This window comes from Archocentrus centrarchus, chromosome 20 (genome assembly GCF_007364275.1).
Source record: "Archocentrus centrarchus isolate MPI-CPG fArcCen1 chromosome 20, fArcCen1, whole genome shotgun sequence".
In the NCBI taxonomy this organism is placed as follows: domain Eukaryota; kingdom Metazoa; phylum Chordata; class Actinopteri; order Cichliformes; family Cichlidae; genus Archocentrus; species Archocentrus centrarchus.
In genome coordinates this window covers 24,558,166-24,584,465 of record NC_044365.1, presented here as the reverse complement: position 1 = coordinate 24,584,465, position 26,300 = coordinate 24,558,166, and the positions used below count along the sequence as shown (strand labels likewise).

Genomic DNA, 26,300 nt, shown 5'->3' with positions numbered 1-26,300 from the left:
CAAATTTTAAAAAGGCAATATGAACCACAGCCAAATCACCTGCAAGATAAATACACAGGAAATAAAAGGAAAATTAAGGCAGAATCAAAGAGAGGCCACACAGAGCATAAGTGTGTATATATATCTATATATATCTATATATATATAGATCATTTATTTTAATATTTAAACCCACTAAAAGTTGTAAATACAACTTTTGAATGAAAGGCACAGGAAAAATCAGACAATGCTGATAGAATACTCAAAAGAAAAAAAAAAAATATTACAGTACAAAAGAGGACAGTTAGTTACGCATGAACAAATCTTTCCGAGTTGACCATCCTCCAGACTGGGCAAACAATATATCCAACACAATAAAAGGAAAAGGGGAGTTCAGAAACAAAAATCCATTAGCCAAACTTGTCTTTATTGCTTTTCCAAACTGGCAAGGGTCACATCAGCTCTCCAAGTCTCAGAGAAGGCCCAAAAAAAAAAAAAAAAAAAAAAACCCAACAAAACAACAAAAAATAAAATAAAAACTGCTGTGCTTTCTCCTTTTCCCGCAGGTGGAGGGGCTCACTTTTGATTATTTGTCTGTTGACTGTGCTACACAACACTCCACTGGGCGTCTGATTCACAACATCAACACAGTTGACATACAAAACATATGGAGCCAGAGACAGTTTTATTCTTTAAAGTAAGCTCTCACAATGAATTACCAATTGAAGCTAGATTTGTGATTATGTTTAATTTGTTGGTCCCCCGACTGTAAAAATCAACCCAACCTCTAAGTGGTGCCGAGTGTTTAATATTCAGCAGACATTCTGGGATTCAAAATGGAAAAGTGCAGGTCAGAAGCCACTTCTGGAGCACGGATGTAATCTGGTATCTTCATTGCTTTTTATACCATTGGCTTGATGGAACTTACTGCACTAAACATTAGTGGGAGAACAGAGCAGAAAGCAGAAGAATTTATATATAATTACAGATTTTTTTAACAGAATTTTATTCACTTTTATCAAGTTTTGTAGTCTTAAAAAAATACATTAAAAAAAATCAAATGATCGTTTATCAAGTCTGAGGGAGGGTGACAAAGCAGAGGGGGTTTGTGACATTTAATATGGCTAATTTATGCCTTAGATCTGACAGGATTTCAGTTCTTAGGAGAGGGGAAATCAGTATGCAGGCCTGCCAGCTCACATAAGATGTGTGTACACATTAAAGTTTTTCTGGACAGCTCTGGTGGGGAACCAAAAATATAACTCTCTGTACTGCTCAGAACTCTTAATATTACAAATAGCCTCTTTGGTATAGGCAAATTTGCATCAAGAGACCACCAATGTCCAATTTCCACCTTTTTCCTATAAGCAGCTGTCTCAATTTCTCTATTAAAAAGGAAAATCACCCGAAACAAAACAAATTAAAGAAGAAAAAATCCAGGATGATTGCCTCATTTATATAACCTGGAAATCAAGTGATTGATTGGAGTAGCAGGAAATTATACAGGCATCAAGGTTTTTTTTTTTCCTTTTGTCTCGCATGAAACCTAAAACACAGAACTTCCTGTTTCTGCTCGGGAACCTACTGTAGTCTGGCCTTTCCTGCTGCCTGATAGCAGATTCATGCTACTTCCATCTTCTCTGCAGCAATGATACCGGGGGGGGGCACAGCAAAAACAAAGAAAAAAAATAACTAAACTTAAATTCAGTCTTTAAAAGAACACCAGATTAAAACAAAACAAAAAAACAGGAGAAATAAGCGTTGCAATCAAAACAACAGTTCGGATGGACTGAGGAGTGGCAGGAGGATGGATGTGGTCAGGGCTATGCAATGTTGCTGCTGCTTGGATGCTCTGGTTTGCGTAAGCCTGTGTCCAGTGAAGGATGCGTTTACCAGAGCCCTTTCTGATCTTCCCACCCCCAAAAAAATGGCAGCCCACCCTGGGAGGGGAGAATTTACCCCTATTCCCTCTCCATCCTGGTTCTAACCAGAATTATATAGTGCCACATTCCTCTTTTACACAGGAGCAAAGTAAGGTAAAAGCTACAGTTTGAATAAATCAGCTTTGAAGTTTGATTCTTACCCTTCCTGATGCAAGAGCTAACACCTTCCTGCTCCAGAGCATAAAGGAGAACGAATGACATCATGAACAAGAACCAGGATCTCAAGAGTCCAGAGATAAAAAGTACAGAATTCAGTCTTTAATTGCGTCAGGCTAACGCCGACTCCATTCATTACCTGGCCATGGCAGAGGAGGAAGCGGCAGCTAGCTGTGTGAGGTATTCGCGCAGTTCCTTTGCCGCCTGAAAGCGGCCGTAGCGCTTTTTGGGTTTGGTGCACTCGTCCAACAGAGCCTTGAGTTGTCCATCTTTGGCTATGTGGGCAGGCGGGTCGTGGAGGAGTCCTCCAGTGGTGCCCCGCCATGTAGCATACCGCGACAGCAGGTTTTGACATATGGCATAGTAGTTGTGGTCCACAGTGACCCTGGAACAAAGAGAGTCCTTGGAGAAAGACAGACAGGCCTCCCTGTCGCACTCTTCAAACCGGCTCTCGTACCACACATCGTAGTTTTCTGGCTTGTCTGCAAGTACACAAAGACACAGGTAAATGCATACACCACTATAGAAATGTACTAACAATATTCAGTTCAAAAATATAAAAGCATCTATTGGATCATAAGATTTGTTTTCCCCCAGCTGAATGTAATGTAGTGAGGCTGGGTTATGTAGGTCTTGCAAACCGTTAAACAAATCCTGGAGCAATAAAAATCAAGAGCATTTTTAATCTTTTAGCATTTATATTTATTGAGAGTGAGTCTGACAGAAAATCTGAGGCATTGTGGGGTTTGTCGTGCAACAAGGGCCCAATTGTATTCAGGGGGTATTTTGCTAGAGAGCTCCCCCCGGTTCTAGCCTGGCAGTTTTAGATGGCTTTCTTCCTTATGTAGTAGGAGCATTTCTCTTTTAGCAAACAGTTTTTGAAACTAAAGAGAAAAACAAAACTTGAAACATAGATAATTGCAGTCAACTGTTCTACTGCATCTGACCATGAAGAATAAGAAGAATATTTTTTGGTTTGTGCAAATTATTACCCATGAAATCAACCTCAGCAGAAGCTGACAGGACCAAGGTGCCACTTTTGACACCCCACAGGCCCTAATGGGAAATACTTTTTCAAAGCCCAGAGGCAAACAACTCATCTACAGTTTCATTTGACAGAAATGAACCACTCTCCAGATTTATTGAGCAAATAAAATTCTTTCTCCAGCTCATTTCACATTGCTTTTTTTCCCCCTTTAGAGGATTGTGCTGGGAAAGAAGGGGGCCAAGAAAACCTGGAATGATGAGAGAGCTATTGGTTTGTGCATTAAAAGGCAGATCAATAGCATGGTGGGGAGTGGGGGGGTGGACCCAGAGGATGCAAACACATAATCAGTGCATCAGCGTTGTAATGCACTTCTCCTCTTGCTCATCAGTACAACTCAATCAAACATCCAGCACTGCCCTGTTAGCAAGGGGCCCCCATGGCCCCCCAAAGAGGAGGGGCACATCAACCCTCAATCATGGTGGATGATGAAGATGGATATGCCTGAATATGCGTAGCGCAAGCGGCGCGCACAATAAAGACGTATGCACCAAAGTAGCAAGGCGAGGTGAAAGCAATTATGTTTCCAACTGACCATACTCACACCTCAACACTGATTGACAGGTGGCATCAGGAGAGTGTCCTGTTCTTTTTCACTCTCCTCACACACACACACACACACCACACACACACACACCACACACACAACCACCTAAAAAGAACAAGAAGGGAGCATAGGTTTTGTTCTCAAGGACAAAGATGAGCACAGCAAAAAAAGAAAAGTTGAGACTCAACTAAAGGCTAAAAAGAACTACGAGGTCTATTTACTTGCACCTCAATAGCCTTCAATTCCTTCTTCCTACAAGCCTGAGCGTAACAAAGCTTGAAGATTTCCAACACAAACTAAATAATTTCCAATTCAAATGAGTGGAGAGCAGCAGATGAGGTAGGCTGCCTAGCCTCACTTGTCTCCTGCATATCTGGTACCTTCCATGTTAAGGAGCTCAGGCCTGACTTGTATACATTCTCCTCACTCCCTCTGGCTTCACTGGGCTGCACTGAGAAGGGACATTGGGCCTGAAATGCTTGTTAGCACAGCCTTACTAGTGGCATTCAAGAGTACGAGCTGGTTTTAAACATGTAAGCCTGTGTTAGAGTGCATTATTGAATGTAAGAGAACAAGAACGGCAGTGTGCGTGTTCAAGTGCTGTTGCATATATGTGTTTGTCTAAGCCCAGTGAGCGTCAGGGAGAATGAGAGAGTGAGTGAAGTATGTGCTACATTATACAGCATGTGTTTCGAAAAGACACTAGTGGTGAAACATCCTCAATGCGATAAAACTCATGATGGGGAATGGCTCCTTTCGCGCCACTGGACTGTGCAAACACAGCACACAGGACAACTTGAACATGGCATGCGTTTATCTCGCCGAAACCCATCACATCAATATGGATGCCCCTAATGAGAGGGTGGAACAGCACATGGCTTTCTGCGTGTTTGATTTGCAAATCAATTGGCCTTAGTTTAGACTGATGAGATTCGCATCACACTATTTAGTTCGCTTTCAATCTCAGGCTCTAATTGTAGGGATTGAATTCTGTTTGTGGAGCCTTGGGAAGTTACCGTGGCTATTTCCTACTGCTGTCCAACACACGGCATTGACCTCGTAATACTCATTATCGCCGTCATCCCTCTTCTTCCTGCTGTGCCCCAGCACTTGGCACACACACAAACAGATCCAGGCACACAAACATGGAAGAAGCAAATAAACTTGAGGCTTAAACTCTGAATAGCCAGGGTAAAGCAGCTTGAGTTGTCAAGCTCTAAATGTGTCGGCCAGACAAAGGAAGTCTCAACCTGGATTGTGCTTTAGGGCTTGCAAAAAGGACCACTGTGACAGGGTGGAAAATTGCAGCTTTTGGCACCAAGGTAAATATACACACTTTCGTGTGGTGCACTGACATATCAACATAATCGCACAGCAATGAAGGACAAACTCAAGGGGCAAAAGCTACAGGGCATGTTGGAGTACCTTCCCATGTTGTACATCAATTTGTGGTTTTCTGGTGTCAGATCTCGTAATTTGGCAAAATGGCACTTTATCTCTAGGATAAATTCATCACAATACTTTTGCCTCCAGCAAAAAAAGTGCATACACACTCCATTCTCTCTCTCTCACTCACACACTCGCTCGTTCTCTCTCTCTCTCTCTCTCTCTCTCACACACACAATAGCTCATATCTGTCAAAGGGCATAATGGTGGAACCTCAACACCCAGCGACACAACAGTTTATCACTTTAATAGGATTTTCTGCAGGAAGGGACAAATCTGAGAGCCTGACTAGGTGGCCTTCCCTCTCTCTGTAGTAGCCCCTTAGAAGGGGGACAAGAATTGCAGGAAACCGCAGCACTGAGTGTGATGTATCACTATCTCTGTCCTTGTTATGAGGTTTATTCTGAGAGGCAAAAAAACTAGGGCAGCGGAGATGGCTCGTTATCCGAACGATCTTGCTTGATGGGGACGTGCGCGTTAGAGGCAGAAGGGTGCTGTAGGAGTGTATATTCTTAGAAGAGAGGAGCCTTCGAGCATGCTGTCCCTCGAGGCCTTTCCTCAAACCTTCATCACTTCCTCATAAGCTACAGTATGCAGTTATAGTTCCGACATCAAATGCAGTGTTTTCTAGAAAATACAAACTGTAGACAGTGTTTAAATCACACCCGGGCTTTTGTAAAAACTCCGATAAACAGGACAGAAAGGCAGAACAATCGCTTCACAAGTAGTTATTATGGTTATGAAGAAAAATAATGGCTTATCAGGGGTTTTTCATAACTCCAGAGAAGCACCAATGACAGGTCCATAATTTCTGCATCTAGTGTTATATGCTAATGTAGATACCACCCTATAAAGATGAGCAGCAGTTCTTGTGAAGTGGTTGTGTTTAAAGGAGTGATACGCATACATGTTCATGACCAATGAATTATTGTCATGGCAACTAGAGGGATAAGCTCTGTAAGGCCTAACTCACAGATGTATGGGCATACGGGCACGGACACACACTGCACACATGTGTTTGGGAATTTATGGACAGTGCCACTCACTTTGCTTGATCAGCCTTTTGTCGGCCACAAGAACATTCTCGGCGTCAACAATGATGACCTTTCCGTCACGTGGGCCGACCGCAAAGTATCAAAGCTGACATCGAGCAGGTAGAGGGCAAACTCAAGTCATTGTTGGTGAGCTGCTCGGCGATGTCCATCAGCTGGCGTGCCAAGTCTACCCTCTTCTCCCATGGCGCATTGTAGAATCTCCACAGATCCTCGCCTACGTAGTTGACAGCTACCACGCGCCCACATGCTCCCAGGTACTTGGCGAATGGCCAGCCTTCGTCTGACGGAAAGCTCTGGGAAGGAGAAACATGAGAATTGAAGACAGTTGATTTAAAACAGTTAAAAGAAGTCAGGCTGTGTATATCAAGTTGGCTGACAGAAAAAAAAAAAAAATACCCTGGTGGCTTTGAACAGCAAAGGCTAACAAATTGGCAAGAACCTTCACATAGTCCAGAAAATATTTGTTTAACTTCCACAAGAATCAGCTTCTCAACATAGATAGACAAAGCAAAAATCCCAAAAAGCAAACACAAAGATTCTATGTGTAGCCTTAGGTGATGTTTTATACACAATTCTAAGCACAATAGCTGAAAATCTGCCAAGATCACGTGAAACAGAGCCAGCACCCGGGTATAACGGATTAAATTTAATAAAAGCAAAAGCCAGTTTGTGTTAAAACCCTACAGCTATGAGCTGATGTACGCTGCTATATTCAGTGGTTCAGAGAACGATAGGAGATGATTATGTGGTAACAGCAGTTAGCAGGAAGCCTTATGTGTTGTGATGCAGCACTGGGGCGATTTAAACTGCTGTGTGATGTCGACTAACTGGGTTAATGCAGCTTGGGCACGCTGACAAGAAAATCGCTGTGTATTATAGGTTAAACTGATTAATAATAACAAGGTAATACCACCAGATGAAAGTGGTATCACTGCACAATAATCTCTCCCAGATTTATTTGCCTCTAGTGGGGTCAGATATGCAGACATTAACTATCATCTGCAGTTACTTAGCCAAGTGGTAACATCTGTGCAGGTAAACACACAAATGAAAACATTTACACATACAAACTTACATGCAACTTAAATGAGTTTGGCATAAAGCAGCTGATTCTGGCAATATTACAGGCTGCTGAGGGACTCGAATCCCTAAGTCTCATTACTGCTTCCATCTCTGTCCATGAGCTCTGGTGTCTCATACTTCCCATCCATCCATTTCTTTTCTCCCAGGTCCATTTCATTGTCACAGGCTGCCACATGGTCAGACAAATTAATAGAAAATAATAGAATGACCCCCCCCCCCCCCTTTTTTTCCCAGACACATGGGTATTGCTGCAAGCGATAGCCCTCTACCCTATAAACCTGCTGCCACAGGCCCCCATCTTTATAATAAACACCTGCCATATGCTAGTCTAATGATTGCCCGCATTTCCTATGTATCAATCTCTCCTAGGCTGCCGTGTTTGCAGGCAGCCGCCACACAGACACATAATTGGGAGCACTTGTCTTTCACAGCAGCCCTATAACCCCTCCCTTCTGAAACCTAATCGCACCTGAGATAAGGAAGGGAACACATTGTGACACTGCAGGTAAGGTGTGAACTACTATCACTGTTGCATCTCACTTTACAACTAGGGGTAATTCAATACTTTACAAGCTTTCAATTTCTGTCAAGAGGGTGGGAGGTTAAATATGCATGGGCGGCCCTAACTCCCTTTAAACTTTAATGAAATACAAATTATTAAAGACATACAGTACATTTTAAACCCCCTTACAACACCCCTCCCTCCCCTGACGCCACACAGCTGCTATCTCAAAGACGGCAGCTGGACCTCTGCCACATGGAGAATGGGAAAACGCAAGTGATATGGAACCCAAAAATTATTCAGGTGATGACTATGGCATGATTTGCAGGTTTGCTTGTGCATTGCCAACTATTTTTGGGGCATTTTATTTGAGCACTCTGCAAACTATGCTGTGCATGATGCAAAGAAGTTAAGGCAATTCTAAGCCCAACAAAGTCAAGTAAAGCAGCAATGACTCAATGTGACAAATCCAGATGGAAACTGACAAACATTTTCCAGTCTATCAGTCTGTTAAGTGGTGTAAATCTATGCCTTAGGTGTATCTCTTGTTCCCATCAGTTTTAAGAAAGAGCCACAAGCTTGACTGGAGGACAATGATAAGTTGCATGCAGTGTAGGTCGAACCCATTTCCCTGAGGTGACCTGATCAATTGTGGGCCAGACAACAGTCTGTCCATAGAGCACTACTTGCTTTTTGCAGCCTGTCTGTCTGTGCTCATCATCACTAGACTTGGCAATGACTCACCCAAACTTCTCCAAAAGCCTGTGCCTTAATAAACTTCCTCCAGACTTTCAGAAAACTTGATAGGAAGAGAAATCAGAGGAAGTAGATGTTTCAGAAGGTGAAAAAACCCATCACATGCTCAGAAACAAATGATAATGGTGGGCTGACAACACTCCCAAATACTGGCCAAAAAGGAGACAATCCCAGACTACCGAGATGCTGCTGGCCAGTGGGCTAAAAGAATTAGGATTAGAGATTTAACAAACTAAATATCTCAAATGGCTTTCTAATTTCTGAAGGTGGGATATAATGATTAAGTTGAAGCTGGATCAGTTGGGGGCTATATCCTTCTTAGGCTCGCCTCCCTTTGACCCAAATTAAAACCTTTATATTGCTGCAAATCTAAGCGGCTCTTGGTCACGTTCACAAAACTTGGCCTGTCCAGCATTACGACTAAACCTCCTTTGCAAAACACCAGCCTGCCTCTCTCGTGCCTGCAGGGTGGATGGTGAGATGTGGGGTTGCGAGGGCACACTGAGAGCAAGAGGGGAGAAAAGAGAGAATGTGATGGAGACAGCAAACAGAAGAGACAAACAGAGTGTCTTTCACTTCTACGCTCCACTAGACAGGAGGAATAAACCAGCAAAGACCTGCCTGCTAAAACACTCTCTCTTTGTTGTCAGGTTGCAGCCCTGAATAGTTGGAAAAAAGTAGAGCGACAACAGATGGGGGGGATGGCTGATGGGAGGGAGGAGAAGGATGAATGCCCTACGGCTACTTTCATATACTGTCAACGGCTGTTATGAGAACGCCTTCATGTCTGTCTGGTCCTGGTTCTTGGTTCTTAACATAGATGTTGATCATTCACAGTGCTGGCAAGCTCGCTGCATTGCGTCAATTACCTTGGTCCCATTTTTATGAGCTTCCTTTATTTAAATTTTATATACAATAAGTCTATAAGTGAGAACTACTGAACAGTGTAGGCAAGCACATGGAAGTGCACACCTGAGATTTGGATTCAAACTTGCCTATTGCAGGGGTTGATAAATACTCTACGTGTCCCACCAATCATTCTCCCTTAGCGCTCTTTAAACGGTTACCCTGCAGAAGTCATTAACGTCCGCAATGAGGCGTTGAGTGGGGAGGGGGGGATAAATTGGAAAACCCAGCCTAATATTACATCCACGGCACTATCTCTGAGCAGACCTGGGAGGTACTCTGTGTGTGGTTACTGCACAGGTAGTGAATTTTACCAGTCGTCTCCCAATCACGTTATGCTATTTAAAAATGCTGAGGGTGCAAAACTGCCAATGATACATCCCAGCAACTTTTACTGCTTTTTTAAAGTCTTATCACTTCTTGTTCCCTTCACTGGATAAGAACCTTTTATTTCCTGCTTAGCAAAACCTTGAACTTGTAAAACGTTGAGTCTAATGCTCCCCCCCCCCCTCTGCAAAATTTTTTGCCGTGTTACAGAAATAATGAGCCGGGCTCGGGAGACAATGAAAGCAAGGGTGAAAAACAGACTCTTCTCATTAAAGACGACCTCACAGCGACTTCTAGGCCCAAGTCTGACTAATCTAATCTTTAAGGTTGTACCAGTACGCTATCGTAGCATTGACTGGGGGGTTTGTGCTTTCCACCCCCTCCCTGTAATACAACAGACACACTGGCGTCCTCTTGGGGGCAGATTGGATTGGGCTGAAATGTAACAGGGCCACAGACAAATGGGCAGCCTCTGGAGAAGAGGATGAAACGAATGGAGCGAGAGGCACGGGAGCACACACCTGCGTCCTGACATCTGCTGACAAAGGCATGCCCTTCTACTGGGCCACTTGGGGAGGGCGTGGGCGTGCGTGTGAGAGAGGGTTCAAAAAGAGGCTCCTTGTTTGTCTGTGCATGTGAGTGTTTGTGTCTATGTGAAACTGCATCCTAGCGCATGTGAATGAGAATACGCAACGTGACCAGGGCTGATAACAACCTCTATTCAAGGGCCGAGTAAACATGAGTGGCTCCCAAGATATTGCCTTGGCTGGCTTGCAGAGAAACACTGGTCCGTCAAACCACACACACACACATATATATGTTGGACACAGAGCTGAGTTTAAAAGGAAGCCGTTTGGCCCTTCATCTTGCAACCACACTACTTTCCGCAAAAAGGAAATTAGTAGTTGCAGCTTGTTAAAGCCCAGAGCCGGGTGTGGTGTAAATTCTCAACATTTTCTGTCCTCAACAAAACCTCGCCGCTTCATAGCAAACAGCTGGGACAGGACTCGTAAGAGTCCAGGGATCAAATAGTAAAGTTGAGGACATGTGGCTGATAGACACATTCAGTCAGACACATTCAGTCAGACACAACAAAAGCAACCCCCCCCCCCCCCCCCAAAAAAATCCTTTCAACCCTGATGTTACAAAATGAACATTATTCAGTCTGTTTATCAAAGGGGATTAGTGTTAAGAAGGAGCCACATCTGTTTTGCAAGGCTTGAAAGGCTGGAGCTGCCAAGCTGGACTTGGGGGGGAAAAAACAAAAAACAAAAAAAAAAAAAAACGTTGCTTTTCTGTGCAGCTCTCCTGTTGCCTTGTGTGTCTGGAGGATGTGTGGTGAGCCCCGTCTGGCATTTTGCTAGCCATTTATGTTTAAAATCCAGTCAGTTAGTCTGCAGCGAGAGCTCAGACACCACAGGGGAACCAGCCTCATCCTAGTGCACATGGTGCAACTTCTTTTCCATGTCGCTCGTCTCCTGCTGCTGCTTTTCCTGCAAACCCAGCTCCCCTCCCTCTCTCTCTCTCTCTCTTTGTTCCACCCCCTAAACCTGTAATACAGGGCACTGATGCTGTACGTTCCAGACATAAAAGCCAGGAACTGCCTAGTCACAGCACCACACTGAGGAGTGAATGCATGTCTTCTGGTAATGGCAAACCAACTGTGTATATATCTGAATTTAGAATATGCCTGACCTCTTCTTATCTAGGCATATGGTTCAAAGACTGCAAAGTCACAGTGTGTATGACTGGCAGCAGTCTGGTAAATCCAAACTAATACACATTTTTCAAATTCTGTGTTTATACCTACTGTCCACTCTGCTCCACCATTTCAGGACCCTATAAAGGGAGGCTTTTGGAAATTATACTGATCTAGTTTGTGTTTTAGTCAGACGGGCAAAAACTGATACCTTTAAAAGGGTAACACAGACGATCTCATCTGTCACAGTCTTTGTTTCCCGATTCATAAAGCTATACTTGGGTGAGCCACCCAAGTATAGTTGAGATTGATTTTTAATTTTTGAATCAGAGGAAACGTGATAAGAGTTTCCTACCGACTAGCATCTCTGCTCTTATTTTGAAAGTGTGGCGTTAGTGGTTCTTGTTGTCAATCAGCTGCCTCTTGTCGTGCTTGACTACAGAATAAGAGACAAATTTAAGACAGTCCAGCTCCACGGTCTTGAACTGTGGCAGGTAATGGTAGTCCCTGTTTTAGTGAAATGTGTAAAGCTGGTGCTACTAAGGTGAGCTCACCAAAGCTGAAGAACAGGGACTACTTTCACCAGCTGCAATCAAAGACAGTGGATTAAAAATCATGTGAGCACCAGTACCTCACTACCTCCAAAAATACAATACAATTCTGTGGGAAACACTGAAAATTAAGCAAATAAATTATAGCTAGGGTTACATAGCTTTTGTCATTTCTTCATTCATGTGAGTACTTCCTCTGACAATGGATGATGTTCAAATTACTGGTTTAATGTTACTGTATATGCTTGACAGCCTAGCATTCATTTTAAAATGAAAAACCAATGTCCATCCAGACGAGCATATGGACAGCCTTAGGAATATCATAAATCTTTGAATGTACTGAAAACTGAGAGCACTGCTTGATTGTATGCCAAGTGGGAGATCAAAAAAAAAAAAAAAAAAAAAAACACACACCAGGCTCAGATGAGCAAACAAAACCAAGACATGTATAAAAAACCATCAGACCATGCAGAATTTGCTTGTACAGGACAGAAAGATTATGCACATGATTCAGTGAGCTACTCTGAGTCTTGATAGAAATGGGTTAGCATGCTCTTTGAGTTCTGCAGGCCTTTGCTCTGCAGAGAGAATGAGAGCAGGATGAGGAATGAGCACACAGGACGGCACAGCTCGGGGTTGCTAGTACACACTCCACCGCTTACTGATAGCTGAAACCCTTTGCCGACCTGAACCTGAGCCACTGCACATGGAGTCACCTCATAAATCCCCTCCACTGGAAGACGAGGAATGTATTAAGTCATAGGCAGCAGTGTTCACTCAGTCTAGGTGGTATTTGCCGCCCACACAGCTTGGCCTCAGACCTGAAGGCTGTGGGTTTGAGGCCTACATCAAGGGTTGTATATTTCAGAGCAGGCTCCAATTATCTCAGGGGTAACCATGTAAGCATACTGAGCAGGGAGACTGGCTGTCACTGACCCTGTGCTCTAACCTCTCTACAGACCAGAGAATTCACAAAGAATTCCCCTCTACAAAGAACAATATATGTCCAACATGCTAGAAGAGTCAACTATTATAAGAAGTGCCTATGACCATTTCCTTTTACATCCAGTGAGCAGTTACAATGACGAGAGCAGTTTTAGAACTAGAAGGGTGCAAATGCCAAAAACTTAAGGATGGTACAGATATCCCTAAACTCTGATCATTTCTCTGACAGGAACCAAGTGCCTTGTGCTTTAATGCAGTGGCCAGTTTTATCACAGGCAAACTGATGTGCTAAAAGGCATACTTTCGCTAACATTAGGCCCTGGGCTCTCCAGGGGACAGTGCATAGTAAAGAGCTGCTTGTTATGGATCAATATTTGCTATCTTAAGGGGCCCAGGGAGAGCTGTGAATGACTGTCTCCTGCACTGCAGAACTGTATCTTCAGGAGCATGGCATAAGATAGGTTGGGGTACACACTGTAACAGCAGGAAGGAGGGGGGAGAGGGGGGCAATCTAAAAAAAGGAGCTAGTGGGTGGGATGGGAGGGGGGTAGCCACAGGCATTTACCTAACCAAACACAGCTGTCAGGCTCGTGTGTATACGTGTGTGTGCGTGTTTGGAGAGAGGAAGAAAGAGAGAAAGGATTATGGTAACACAAGCAGTCTGGCTCATTCAAATAGGGGAAAACACCACAAGGCTCTGGCTTGTACAACACACATACACAGTCAGTCGCACAACCCCTCTGCTCCTCTCCTCCTTCTCTTCTCGCCGTTCCACCAGGGCCTCCATCCCGCGAGGGCAGCCAAAAAGCGGGGAGTCGGGCCCAGATAACTCCCCGTCTTATCCTAACAGGATTCAGTCTGTACACAAAGGCCTATAAGAATAATGAAAGGGGGTTTGGGAGCAGTTGAAGGAGGGTTAAGCGGCACACACAACCTCCTCTCTTATGTGCTAAGAGCATCACAATCCCCAAGACCCAAAAACAAAGGTGCTAATCACAGACTACCAACTTAAATACTATTTACTGGTCGACCTCAGCCACTGAGCCAGCCTCAGAGACAGAAGGCTCTCACTTAAGCTGGGATGGCGTGCAGTATGTGATCAAATGAAAAGAAATAAATAAAAACTAAAAACAAAACAGGTTTTGATCCTCTTTGTGAAGAGGCATGATGACCCAGAAAACCAAACCATAAGGGTTTTCTTGCGTAGAAATTTTAAAGGCTTAAATTCTGCCGATCCTTTGCCAGAGGAACCATATGGTGCAAAAAGGACATTTTTTTCCCCCCTCATGCATGATTGTGAAATTATTATGAGCCATATGAAGCCTGAATACTGACTGACTATATTTCTGCTTGTTTTTCTTGCAATCAAACATCACAACCACCTGTCCATATATATACACACACACACACACACACACACACTTTAATACAGTCTCAAGCAGCAGGACTGTTTTATTAAACTCCATTAAAGTAAAATGGCTTCACTCTTTCCACATTTTCAATTCATATTTTTTGCACCAAAACTGTAAAATAATTGCTTCTGCGTAATAAATAAGGCTGCATGTGAAATTTATATGTATATTAGAATTTTTCCCACAAGACTCTTGGAGCATGTTTGAAAACCACACCACCCTTTTTTTTTTTCTTTTTTAATTTACAGTTATGGTTATTTAAACTGAAAGATTTAAATTTATGTTCCTAATACAAAAATAAATCAAGGTTCAGCAGGTCGCAGTTCAGGTACCACATCTGCCTCATGTTGTGCCAGGAAAAACCCCAAACACACACACACACACTGTTTATTTTGGCTTAGCTTCCCGAAGTGACTGAACATTGTAATGGATTATGCAGAGCGTCATTAATCAGCAGCATACCAAAGAGGCATCCCTTCCATTTTTAAAGATTCAAACAAGTTACTGGTGTGTTTGCTCAAGGAGCTGTGAATGTTTACTTCCTTATTTGCATTAAAATGCTACCGTCAAAACTGTTAGGAAGAACAGGAGATAAGGTCACCCATGTAATCTCTCCTCTGATTTAGCATCAGTGTCAGATGTCAGTGTTCTTGGAAAACAGCGTTACGTGAGAGGCTCGTTCTTTTTGACGAGTATGTCTCTTTGTCAGGTGAGGCCAGAGTGTTGAATGAGGTGGTGGATCTGTAAAAGGTGGAGAGAGGCTGTAATAGAAAGAGAGAGAGAGAGACAGAGAGTGTGTGTGTGTGTGTGTGTGTGTCTGGGAGTGCACAGATTTGAGTTTAGAGGAGATGAGAGTGCCGCTGACTGAGTTAACCCCACAGGCCTGTCACATCCTATTCTCAGCTCCACTGAGCAAGACAGGGCTGAGGACCAAAAAGGGTGCGAGTATAGTCACATGCTTCTGGCAAACTCGCTAAGCTTAATGATTTGGAAGGGAGGACTAGGCTAAATTGTACTAATTTAAGGTTGAGCCAGATGTACTCCATCAAACACAACCATCACCTGATGAATCGGAGAGTCATTTAGCTGCAGGAGAGAAGACAAGGATGGCAAATAAGATTTGAGCCATGGAAATGATAAAAATAAATTACTTACTTCTCATGCAAACCAAGTTATTGTTGAATAAGAGGTAAAATTAAACAGCATCGTGTAATTCCACTGCTTGGCAAAGAGACAACCCCTTGAACAAGCAGATTTATCAAAGTAAAAGAGAAACCTTTCCAGGGTAACTTAACTGCACTGCTTAAGAGGAAACGAGAGAAAACGGATGAGGCTGGATAAGACGACTCTCATTGCACAAGGATTTTCTTGTTTGGCTGTCGTCATTTTTGTCTTCCAAAAATATTTATTCCCCAAAGCCAAATTGCCTTCCACGTGACAGAAAAGTGGGGGTGGTGTGTGTGTGTGTGTGTGTGTGTATACGCAGTACACAGGCATGCACACATACACAGAGAGAACACAGAAAACACATTGTTGGCCAGACCCAAAACAACACAGCAGATTGTTTCCCACTGACAAAGAAGGTCTGGTTTCTCATAGTGAATCAGGGCCGATTTACTGCCTGTGGCTTCAAAGGACTGGAAACAGAAGCCCTTCTAAGAGAAAGTGCAGCTCGCTGAGCAGACAGCAGAAATGTTATTCGCATTATTCAACTGTATAAAGCCAGAGGAGGAAGAAAGGGGGGGGATAAAAAAAATAAATAAATAAACCCTAAACCACAACACTGCCAGCCGACAGCAAAAGGAAATTATTTACACTAAATATAGCAAACTTGAATTATAAAATGAGTGAGAGTTGCACCTATTCAACTTACTGGAGAGGTGTTTAATGACAACAAAAGGTAAAATAAAGCATCATTCATGACCTGACAAGAAGGCAGAGTGATAAATAGTTGAAATAAGGACCTGGTTAAATTAAATAACGAGTCTTAAAACTCAGCCCACATTCCTCTATATCCTTTGTTAAGGCCAGTCCCCACACAGCACCACTGGCCAAAAAAAAAAAGGACCAAGGTGTTGTAGTACAGCACGTCTTCTGTTCAATCTCTATAAATGCTATTAATTCTTTTATGGTCTGCTGCTGCCCAACCTTGTGTATAGGGCCCTTCAGTCTCATAGCAAATTTTCTCATCTTTTGAGGTTAGTGATGCCGACGAACAGTCAAAGTACTTGGGATTTGTGAGCCTGAGACGTCTTGCACATTTCTTTGTGTGTTATCTATCCGATCCGCACGCACAATCTGTTATCCGTGACCTAGCAAGCACGAGCACAGACCCAACAGTTCTTTTTTATACCCACAGGTCACAAGTTCAGGGTAAGATCAACAATTCATGAGTCCTTGTAAACATGCAAAGGCTACGCAGAGTGGGAAGTGGAGCGCGCTCACTGCAATGAGTGCATGATGTGTTGGTGTGTGATGTCTAAAACTGTGTGTCCAAGCTAAGAATGGGGGTGATTCCCCAAGCCTCTGAACTGAAATATCATGGCACTGATGGAATTATCTGCAGAGAGTGCACAAGTGGGATGAAAAAGCAGGGAAGGATGCCACAAAAAGAAAGAAAGGGGGAAGAAAAAAAAAAGGGGGGGGGGGATACTGTGAGAATAGGAGAGGAAGTTAGAGTGGGGGAGGGTTGAGCGACCGCACAAAGCTAATCAGATTTTATAGATTGACCGGACTAAAAAGCTGATCCCGCCTTTTGTCCTCTGAAATGCCTGGAGGTGTCCAGTACTACATGCGGGGGGGGGGCTAGTGGTGGAGGTCATAACAAGTTATTGAATGTCTACATGGGCCAAGACCATTGTTGTTCTGTCCCCTCATGAGACCGTCAATGCCAAATAGAAATTGAAATTGATTGGCCGCCTGTTAATCAGCGAGTAAAAAGGATGTGGAAACAGAAGAGCATGGCTGCTTAGACATCAGGATGACTGAATAAAAGGTAGGTCATGATTTTTCTCCTAACCTGGTGTCAAAGCAATACATTTAACTTCATTTTAAAAGCATCCTTCTCATTTTGGGCAAGATGAACCATTTGTTTGTGTAAAATGTGTCAAAATCAAGAACCTTCTAATGTTGTGGCACAATCTTAGTACCAGTGGTATCACAAAGCATCCCATTGCATTTTCTTCTAAACTAAACACTACATGTCCCAAAAGCTTCTCTTTTTAAAGACAGTTCCTTCAAGTCGTTTCTTTTTATAGTAACACTGAAATACACACAGAAAAACAAAAGTCAAAAAATATTTAGCAAGAGAAATTGAAGATCAAGAATACTGGCGGTGATACAATTTAGCAGCCCTCCAGAGATTGTTCCGTTCCAGTCACACACCCCCGATGAGAATCCAGTGGACACAGACTTGTATTAAAATTAAAAACAACTTGGACCATTTACAGATGCATCCTTGAATAATTTAAAACTGCCCTACATATGGTGTTAAATATGCAGCACTGCCGCCAGCCAAAAATTGCTTCTTTTTTTTCCCTTTTCTCAGAGGCCACAGCTCTTAAACCCTTCTCCATTCTAAGCAGAAGAATATTTGTGCTCCAAATCATGAGCATGCAGTCTTGAAGTAGCCTTGAGTTTAGGGAAGACTTGATAGTCTGTCTCAGATCTGGAGAAGAGGAAGGAAGAGGATTCCCGCCCTGTAATTTAGCGAGGGCTTTGTGGGCCAACACGCTGTTGCACTGATACTCTGACTCTCCAGGAGTAATCCAGAAGCCGTCTTTTACCATCTGCTCTGAAACCACCTGCTGCCACAGATATTCTGACAAAGAGGTCTTTGTCAGATGATCCGTGCATCTTTATCAAGATGCAGTAATTTCCTCAAAGCATGTATTAGTCAAACATCACTTTAAAAAAAAAAAAAAAAAAAAAAAAAAAAAAAAAACCCTATTAGGTCTCAGACAGTGTCACATAATCAGACTGCTTTAAAGGCTGTAAACACAAAAATTTTCAGGAGTTCAAATGCAGACAGTACCTGTAATACGAGTGGCTCGGGGTTAAACGCCAAGGTCATGAGAAGCTGCATTCTTTCTGTGTCCTTGAGGTTTTTTAGCAGGAAGCTGCCAGAGTCCTTGGTTTCAGCGTACCTGCGGACTACACGGTCCAGCAGCCTCTGAGAGGGGCAGTGCACCAAGTCTGACCAGCCCTCCACCACATCTGGAGTGAGCAGTCGAACATCCCCGTTGATCCTGGCAAATTCAGTCTTGTACATTGCCTGGATGAGGTCACATCGTGGCCTGCCTGTTGCCCTCTTACAGATTTTCTGGTCTATCTCGGCCAGCTCCTGGTTCGAACCGAGCCGTTTGAGCACAACACGACGAGTGCCCTCCCTGGGCTCACCGTACTGTGCGAAGTAAACATTCTTGACATTGAAAACGTCTAGAAACCGCAGGCGACCCCAGGTCTCAAAGGAAACCTGGCCGTTCATGAACTTGCGGCACCAGCTGGTGCCAAAGCAGGCGGGACACTTGTTGAGGTTGATGAATCGTCTGTCCGTGAGCTCATTCTTCTGGAAGGAGGCGAACAGGTTGTGGGTGTTCATCAACAAGATGACAAACAATCCCACCACCAATAGGAGCTTTAGACAGCGGTACAGGCGGCCAAGTTTGAGAGGCAGGAAGCGCAGCATGATGTGGATGGGTCAGGAGTGGGGTGTGGAGGGACAGGGGAGGAGGAGAGGTATTGAGATGATCGTCAGGGAGCTAACCTCAATGCCTCTCCGTCATGGTGTAAAAGGGGAAATGTCTAAAGCGGCAGACAGAGGCTAGGTTGGCACAGCTGCACTGTGCCAGACTTTGGCAGTGGCCAGTGCATCATGTTGTCTCTTCGGTTTGTGCGCAAACTTGGGCCAGCAGTCCTGAAACCAAGCAGAGAAAGAGAGGGGAGAAATTATTACCTCAGTTACACCTTATAATATCAAAAATTCACCTTTTTGCCTAAAGTAACAATGGAAAAAGGTTCATTTAATTTCCTTCTCACCCTAAATCCCTGCATGTGATACCCCCCTTGTAAAACAAAAAAGCAGCTTCTGTGGAATATGAAATAGTTGCACAAATTTGAATTGCTTGGGTCATTTGAGAGATTTCATTACTTTTTGAGCAGAAATGAGATGGCCCACAGCCAATGCAATAAACCTGCCTGTGCCTGTTTGAGTGCTTTCTCTTCGGGAAATCATTTCTTGTATACTTCCTAAGTATAAGAAAAATAAATAAGTAGAGAAAATAAAATGTCAGTGATCAAATTAAGAGGAAATGTACAACATCCTCTGCTAGTATAAAAAAAAAAGGTGTCCTGCATTCAGAGGAAGAGTCTCTCAGTGGGCCTCCCTCTGCAGCTATAAAAGTATCCATCACTTTTTCTAAGACGCACCGCAGAATAACTTGCCATCTGAATACCTCAGTTACACCGAGCTCAGGAATCTTGATTTTGTTTCTCTTGCTTCAAATGGAGGAATCGCAGTTTGCATTGTGAAGAGAGTCACACTGTGCAAAGTTTAACCTTTGATCAGCGCTGCCCTGCTTCATTTTAATCACGCTTTGATGTTGTTTCTTTGAAAATGGCTGGTGTCACTAAAATAACGTTTGTGGTCGAGGAGGGAAAAAAAAAATAGAATCTGTGAATACTTCTACTGAGATTGCCAATGTCAGCCAAGGAGGAGGATGGTAAGAACTATCTATGAAAGAAAGAAATAAAAATCTGGGATAACAGTAAGAGAACAAAGCACTTAGAAAAAGCCCCACTAAAGTCTGCCCACAGTGAAACCATGTTAGACCCCCCCAATCAGCTTTTAGGCAATAAGTATTTTAAGTCGCTTTAAGAAATACAATGAGTCAGACCATGCAAATTAGCCATCCCCAATTAGAGCTCATTAGGACATGCCTATTAGGACAGCTGACTTGAGAGGGCATGGCTAACGAGCAGGCACAGTAGTGTGATTAGTTTGCGTGTCGATGGGTTCCCTTGCTTTCAGATCGAAGTGGTTGAGATCTGGCAGGACATGAGGGCTAAAGGCAGCCGAGTTGTGAGAGACGTGGGCCTGCGGCATGTCAGATAAGAGCCGAATGGACTAGCTTTTACCCTGCACCTCTGTCTGGAAATACCTTGACCTGATCAGGCCAAGTTGCCTAATGTAAAAATAGACCATATCCAAATAGGGAACTACAGAGTGCTGCACTGCATGTTTTTAAAGGCAAAGAAAATTATTATTTCAGGATTTTTCTATTCTTGCCACAACCCAAGCAATGTGACTCAACACAGCAGTAAGCATGTGATTTTGTTCTGACATAAATAAAGAGTGCGATAATGAGTTACTGAGAGATGTTACAGCTGCATTTTCTACATAGGTAAAAACTTTATATCAGGTTTAAAATCCAATTATTTTGAAGCACATATGACAGCATTTTCTTTTTATTAATTTGTTACAATATATTACAGTGACAGTTTGAGATGCACTGATTTATCAGCCAATAATTGGTACTGGCCACTTTCAGTGTCTGTCTTTTTCAGCTTTTCATTAACTTGTATTATTGAATTTGGACCAATTTAAAGATAGTGTGACGAAATGCAGAAAGACTGTTTTTGTCTGGCACAAAAGAGAGGATATATAGCCACAGAGACAGACACACACACACACACAAAACTTCTCTATTTGGAGTGGCCTTTGGCTAAATTGTTATTTTAACCATTAGAATTACTATTGGCCTCAAATGGTGTATCCTTAATGATGGTAATATTTGGCTGAAATCTTCTAGAGAGCACTTTGTGAATATATTACTCATTCTATTGATGCTCACATTAACTCAAGACAACTTGGAAGCAAAAAAAAAAGCAGACAAACATTTTTTCCCACAGTTTTGTTTTAGACAGCATTTGAAATCAGCATGCTGAATGAAGAAAACAAAAAAAGAAAGAAAGGAAGAAATTATGTATGCCCACACTGGGCTCTCTTTGACAAAGGGATTCAAAAGGATGCGTGTCTGTGCCTTTTACAACAGGGAGTGAGAAAGCTTATTGCTTGAGGGGAAAACTGAATTTCCCGTTCTTATAAAAATCGCGATTCAAGTGTCATTTAGCATCTGACACAGGCAGCCATGACACCGACGTGACTGCAAGATCTTGGGAGCAGATACGAGATTTATCTAGGATGAGCTAAGGGCTCAGAGAGGACGAACCATAACCTCAGCAAGGCCAAGAAGTGTTTCACCTCTTCATCCGTGAGAGAAAGAAACAGAGAGCCAGGGCAAGCCTGAACAAGCCCTGAACAAGCCCTGGACATGGCGAAGTAATGAGAAGCACAAGTTGGCAGCCAGCACAAGGAGGATACATAGCTTTGTCTTCCTTGCCAGAAGAAAAAAAAAAAAAGTTTCAGTCCACAATTATCTATGGAGCATTACCTGCATTATGTTAGTAATGGTACTAAGTGAAAGAATAATTTTCTTCCTCTTAATGAAAGACAACTTTAACGATTAAATTATTGTCAATGAAATGCACAAATCTGCCATCTACGGCTTTATAAGTGCATCATGTTTGGCATGGAGCGAGACAGTGTACAATTTAAAATGCTACTGGATTCAAGTTTTTATAACCTGCTGCTGCTGGTGTTACATGCACAGGAATAAGATGAAAACATTCAGCTTTATTGGGAGAATGACATGGTAATTTAAGACGGGGATCTATTTCCCTGGTAATTACCCCACTAGACCGCTTCCTCGTGAATTTTACACCTGCAAAACCATTTATTTAACTCTCTCACTGTCTATTGCTGTATGATGGGAGTTATTTAAGAGGATGTGGAGATAGAAAGGCAGACTGCATAGGGCTCTGTGACAAGGTTGCCTACTCAGGTTCTCGACGAGGGTAAAGTTCACTTAAAGCTTTAAATTAAAGCCAGATGTTTTTATTGAAGGGCATTGAAATTTAAAGCAGTGTTTTCTTTGGGGCAAACCTCATCGTGCCCACAGAAAACTTGTGTTTCAAATTAGCCCCCCCCCACCCTTCCATACCACTATCACAGTGCCTCTTCAAAGACGGAGGGAAGCAGAATACCAAGAGGAGGGGAAAAAAAAAACCCTGTTTAGAATAAGCACCAAATTACTTCTCATCATACAGGGCCACTGCCAAAAGTGGGCTAAGAAAGTTTTTCAGCGCACTCAGTCTACAAAGTACAGCGGTGAGCGCTTCGAAAGAGAAGCAAAGAAAAGAGGGCAAATCAAAGGATGCCTGACTCCTCATGCATGGAAGATGAGTCTCGCATTCAAAATGTTCCAAGTTTGGCAGATGTTAAGAGCCGCAAAATGGCTCATTACTGGGACTGAAAAGGCACAAGATGAAGCAATAGGCCCCATGTTGGCTTAAAACAGAATGACAAAGGTTGAGACAGAGGAAGATGACATGGTAATATCCTAATATTTCAACTTTTATTAAACTTAGATTTTAACAGAAAAACTATGATTAGGAGGAGGGGATTGGAAAGGAAATTTCTTTCTTGAATAATCTTTTCTGCAGCTCATTGTGTAAGAACCAGTTTCTGATAATGGTGTGCAAGGGCAAGGCTACTCTCAGGGTAACCCATTTCTTTCACTGCACCTGAGGCTAAACTTCATTATGATATAATGAAGTCAAGCCACACAAGAACATGCTTGATTAATTCCAATGAAAATGCAAAGGAGAGCGCACAGTGGGGGAAAAAGGACTGAAATACAGTGAAGATATCAGTAAAATAGAGACAAAAAAAAAAAAAAAAAAAAGAGATATAACCAATGTATAACTAATGGCCAGCAAGATGAGAGAAGCTTTGAGTTATTGCTCTTGTGATTGAAATGACTGGAAATTGATCACTTGAATACAGAGCAGCACTTCTCCATCTCTGAACGGACACACAAACACACGTCAGCGCATCTACCTGCAGAACCGCCGGCAGCCCTACTCGAAGCTCGAGAAGAAAGCCGCCTCTGCCCCTCAACACCACTGCCGCCGCTACCCCCGCTTGCTTTGCAATGTGTGGTTCTAGCTGGAGAGAGGAACTACTGTTGCCAGGATTATCGACCGTGGGAGTCAATAATGTTTGATCACAAAAACATTCAGCCGCAGCCGGATTGCCTCTGTACAGCAAACACATAGACAGTGATGGATAGATACAAATGACAGTACCATTCACACACCTAATGGAAAATTGAGTCCTCAGATTATAAGTACCAATTAGCAGCATCCCCACAATGAACATTAGTCCATTCATCTCTGGCCCAAACCAAACACAAGAGGGTTTTAATGAGAATATCAATAGTATCTGCTTTGCGCCAAAATGACGCAGCTGTTAAGAACACATTGCGAAGACCTACTCTGGATTCTCCAACTGCAAACAAGTTGTCTTTTTCTGTTTACTTTAAACAGCTGCACGCTTTCACAACCCAGCATCTCTCTGTAAAAGTCTGAAAAGTCGACATGAATTTGAATCCCATGTTAACACTGGTGCAAAGCAAACATGTCAGCCGAGTGAAATGATTAAAACGAGCTGTCAAAACGAGCTGCAGTTTAAACAAATGGGAAATGCAGTTGGTCAGGGAGGAAATTAAATTAATTACCTGAAAGACATTCATTCTTCCACTTCTTCCGTTTTTCCATGTGCTGTATAAGTTGCTGTATCTGAGACTGATTTGGTGAGTTTGGAGGTCAAAAACAAAAATATACTGCTGCTCTGGGAGCTTTTAGGCTGCAATTACAAGACGTTCCCCCTGCCGAGCACTCAAAAACATTCAAATCAACCACCAGCAGAATGCCTTAATGTATTGGGCTATTTTCACAGTTCCCTTGTCAACCAACCTACCAGAAAGGCTCCACAATTAATCTCCTGATATGGAGAAATTAATTCTAAGCAGCCCATTCTATTCATTACACTGTAAAGAGAAATTCCTCAGGACTTATTATGAGCTTTGTGTGGACCAAACACTGAAACTCTTGCGTTAATCTGTTTTTCCTTTGAAGAAATCAAGGGCAGCAGTTTTCAAGAAAGTGCAATTATTCCTATGCCACAGAAATCATGGTCAGGTCTATTTAGCTTCTTCTTTTTTTTTTTAACCCTCCACACCGAAATAAGCATTTTTTTTTTAATTTAAGTGTTTTTAGGTTTGGTGGAGGGAGAAAAAAATAGTTCAACTTGTTGTGTATTTGCCAAAAGGAAGGCAAATCCAAAGCAAACAAGTTGGCCAACTAGAAACCTGTTGAGAATACCTGTTTTAAATAGCCTAAAACTACAGTGGGAAATTAAGGGGGGAAGCAATGTTTTGTTAAATAAATACTAAAATGTTAATAGCGCCTCCGGCAAATATGATACCTCCTGGACACCCGCGTTGTTGCTTTAGTATGATCTGCATACAAATAGCGTTTAGGGGGCAGCACATTTTCTTCACGCTACAGTATATCCAGGATCACTCTGTTTTGAGTTCCGTCTCTTATGCTTTTTTTTTTAGCCCCTGTGATTCTACATTAAGTTGTGTATAGGAGCCTTGCTCTCTTTCTAGTGCAAGGCAAACTAATAATTAAAAGGGAAACGCATTAATCACTTATGCTGAGACTCCAAAAAAACAGTTCCGCTAAAACAAAAACGACACCACCACAAACACTAATAGTGGTAATAATATGCTTCCTGTCACCGCACAGGGGATGTGGGCATCTGATGAGAGCTCGTTTAAAAAAATAAAAATAAATAAAATGCGTCTCCTTTTCTTTTTATAAATCTCATCGTAGCAACACTGACACTCGGACTGTTAAGCACGCTCTCGGTGATTAAAAACAGAAAAAAGAAAAAGCAAAAGAAAATACCGGAGTTTTCTGCTTTATTGAACTGCTTACAAACGGGCATGTAAGCGACTTCTGTAATGCACAATTTACCAGCGCTCCCCCTCTATTTTTAAAAAAGAAATGAGTTCAAAGGCGGCACAGACTGCAAAGAGAAGAAACAACTACGAAACAAACCTGTGACTTTTCCCTCTCCGGCTTTGTAGTAGTGAAATGGTTAGCGCTCAGCTGATATCATTCTTCAAAGTTGCGGCTACTTACGAGGCGGGCGAAGGGGACTTTAAAGCACTGCCGATAATATCTCAGCCGAAAGCTGCTTCTTCAAAGCTCGACGAAGATCTCTCTCTATCAAGCAGACTCAAACGGGCTTCCCATTTCTAGCTCTTAGGTATCTAGCCAGCTAGCCTGCTAGCCGCTGAAATAAACAGTTGAGCTGTCGAGTCTTAACTCTTCATATACCGGACGTTTCCGACTGGACGACGGGGTCCTTTTCACAAAGGATAACAGCGTCCGTGCCGTGAATTAACGTCCATATCTGTCCGCGTGTTGTGAGTCCCTCCGCGGTCACGGTATTGCTTCTTTTCTTGTTCTCTCAGGCAGCTGCTCACTCCTCTCCAACACCACAATGGGTTCTGTTTCGACTCTTTTCAACACCAGCCTCTTTACTCTTTACGACATCCGTTCTCTGTTTACGGGCATGGTTGCTAAGCGATTATTCTAATATTGTCTTGTCTGGAACGCCGGCCCCAGTGCAAACTTTGACCAAATTTCTGTTTTTTCATAGTGCCTCAATTAGCCCCCCAAAAAGCTTTAAAAGGCTTTTAAACGAATTGGTAACATTAGCTGAAATTAATGTGTATTTTAGATTGTTGAACAGTTCAATTTAATGTGACCAAAACAGTAAAATGCTGGAGATATGTCAGCAGGACAGTAAATATAAAGGAAGGTTATGCAAAGCTTGACTGACACACAGCTTTAAATTTGTCAGGCCACAAACGAAAAAATAAAAAGTATTTAAAGACTCTTTATTGTATAGGTAATACTGCATCTCCAAAAGATGCCCTGCTCAGCTGCGGTCACTACAGACAAAAACAATC

The 26,300-nt window shown here is 42.7% G+C and overlaps 1 protein-coding gene across 1 annotated transcript; it reads right to left on the bottom strand.

Moving 5' to 3' along the window:
- Positions 1-155: 155 nt before the first annotated feature.
- dipk2ab (divergent protein kinase domain 2Ab) lies at positions 156-25,850 on the bottom strand. The gene is given in 6 exon segments (XM_030757085.1): positions 156-2,560; positions 6,163-6,249; positions 6,252-6,287; positions 6,290-6,464; positions 18,386-19,267; positions 25,381-25,850. Coding segments are annotated over 5 exon segments (1,299 nt in total). The 5' UTR covers positions 19,040-19,267; positions 25,381-25,850; the 3' UTR covers positions 156-2,213.
- Between the last annotated feature and the right edge of the window lie 450 nt (positions 25,851-26,300).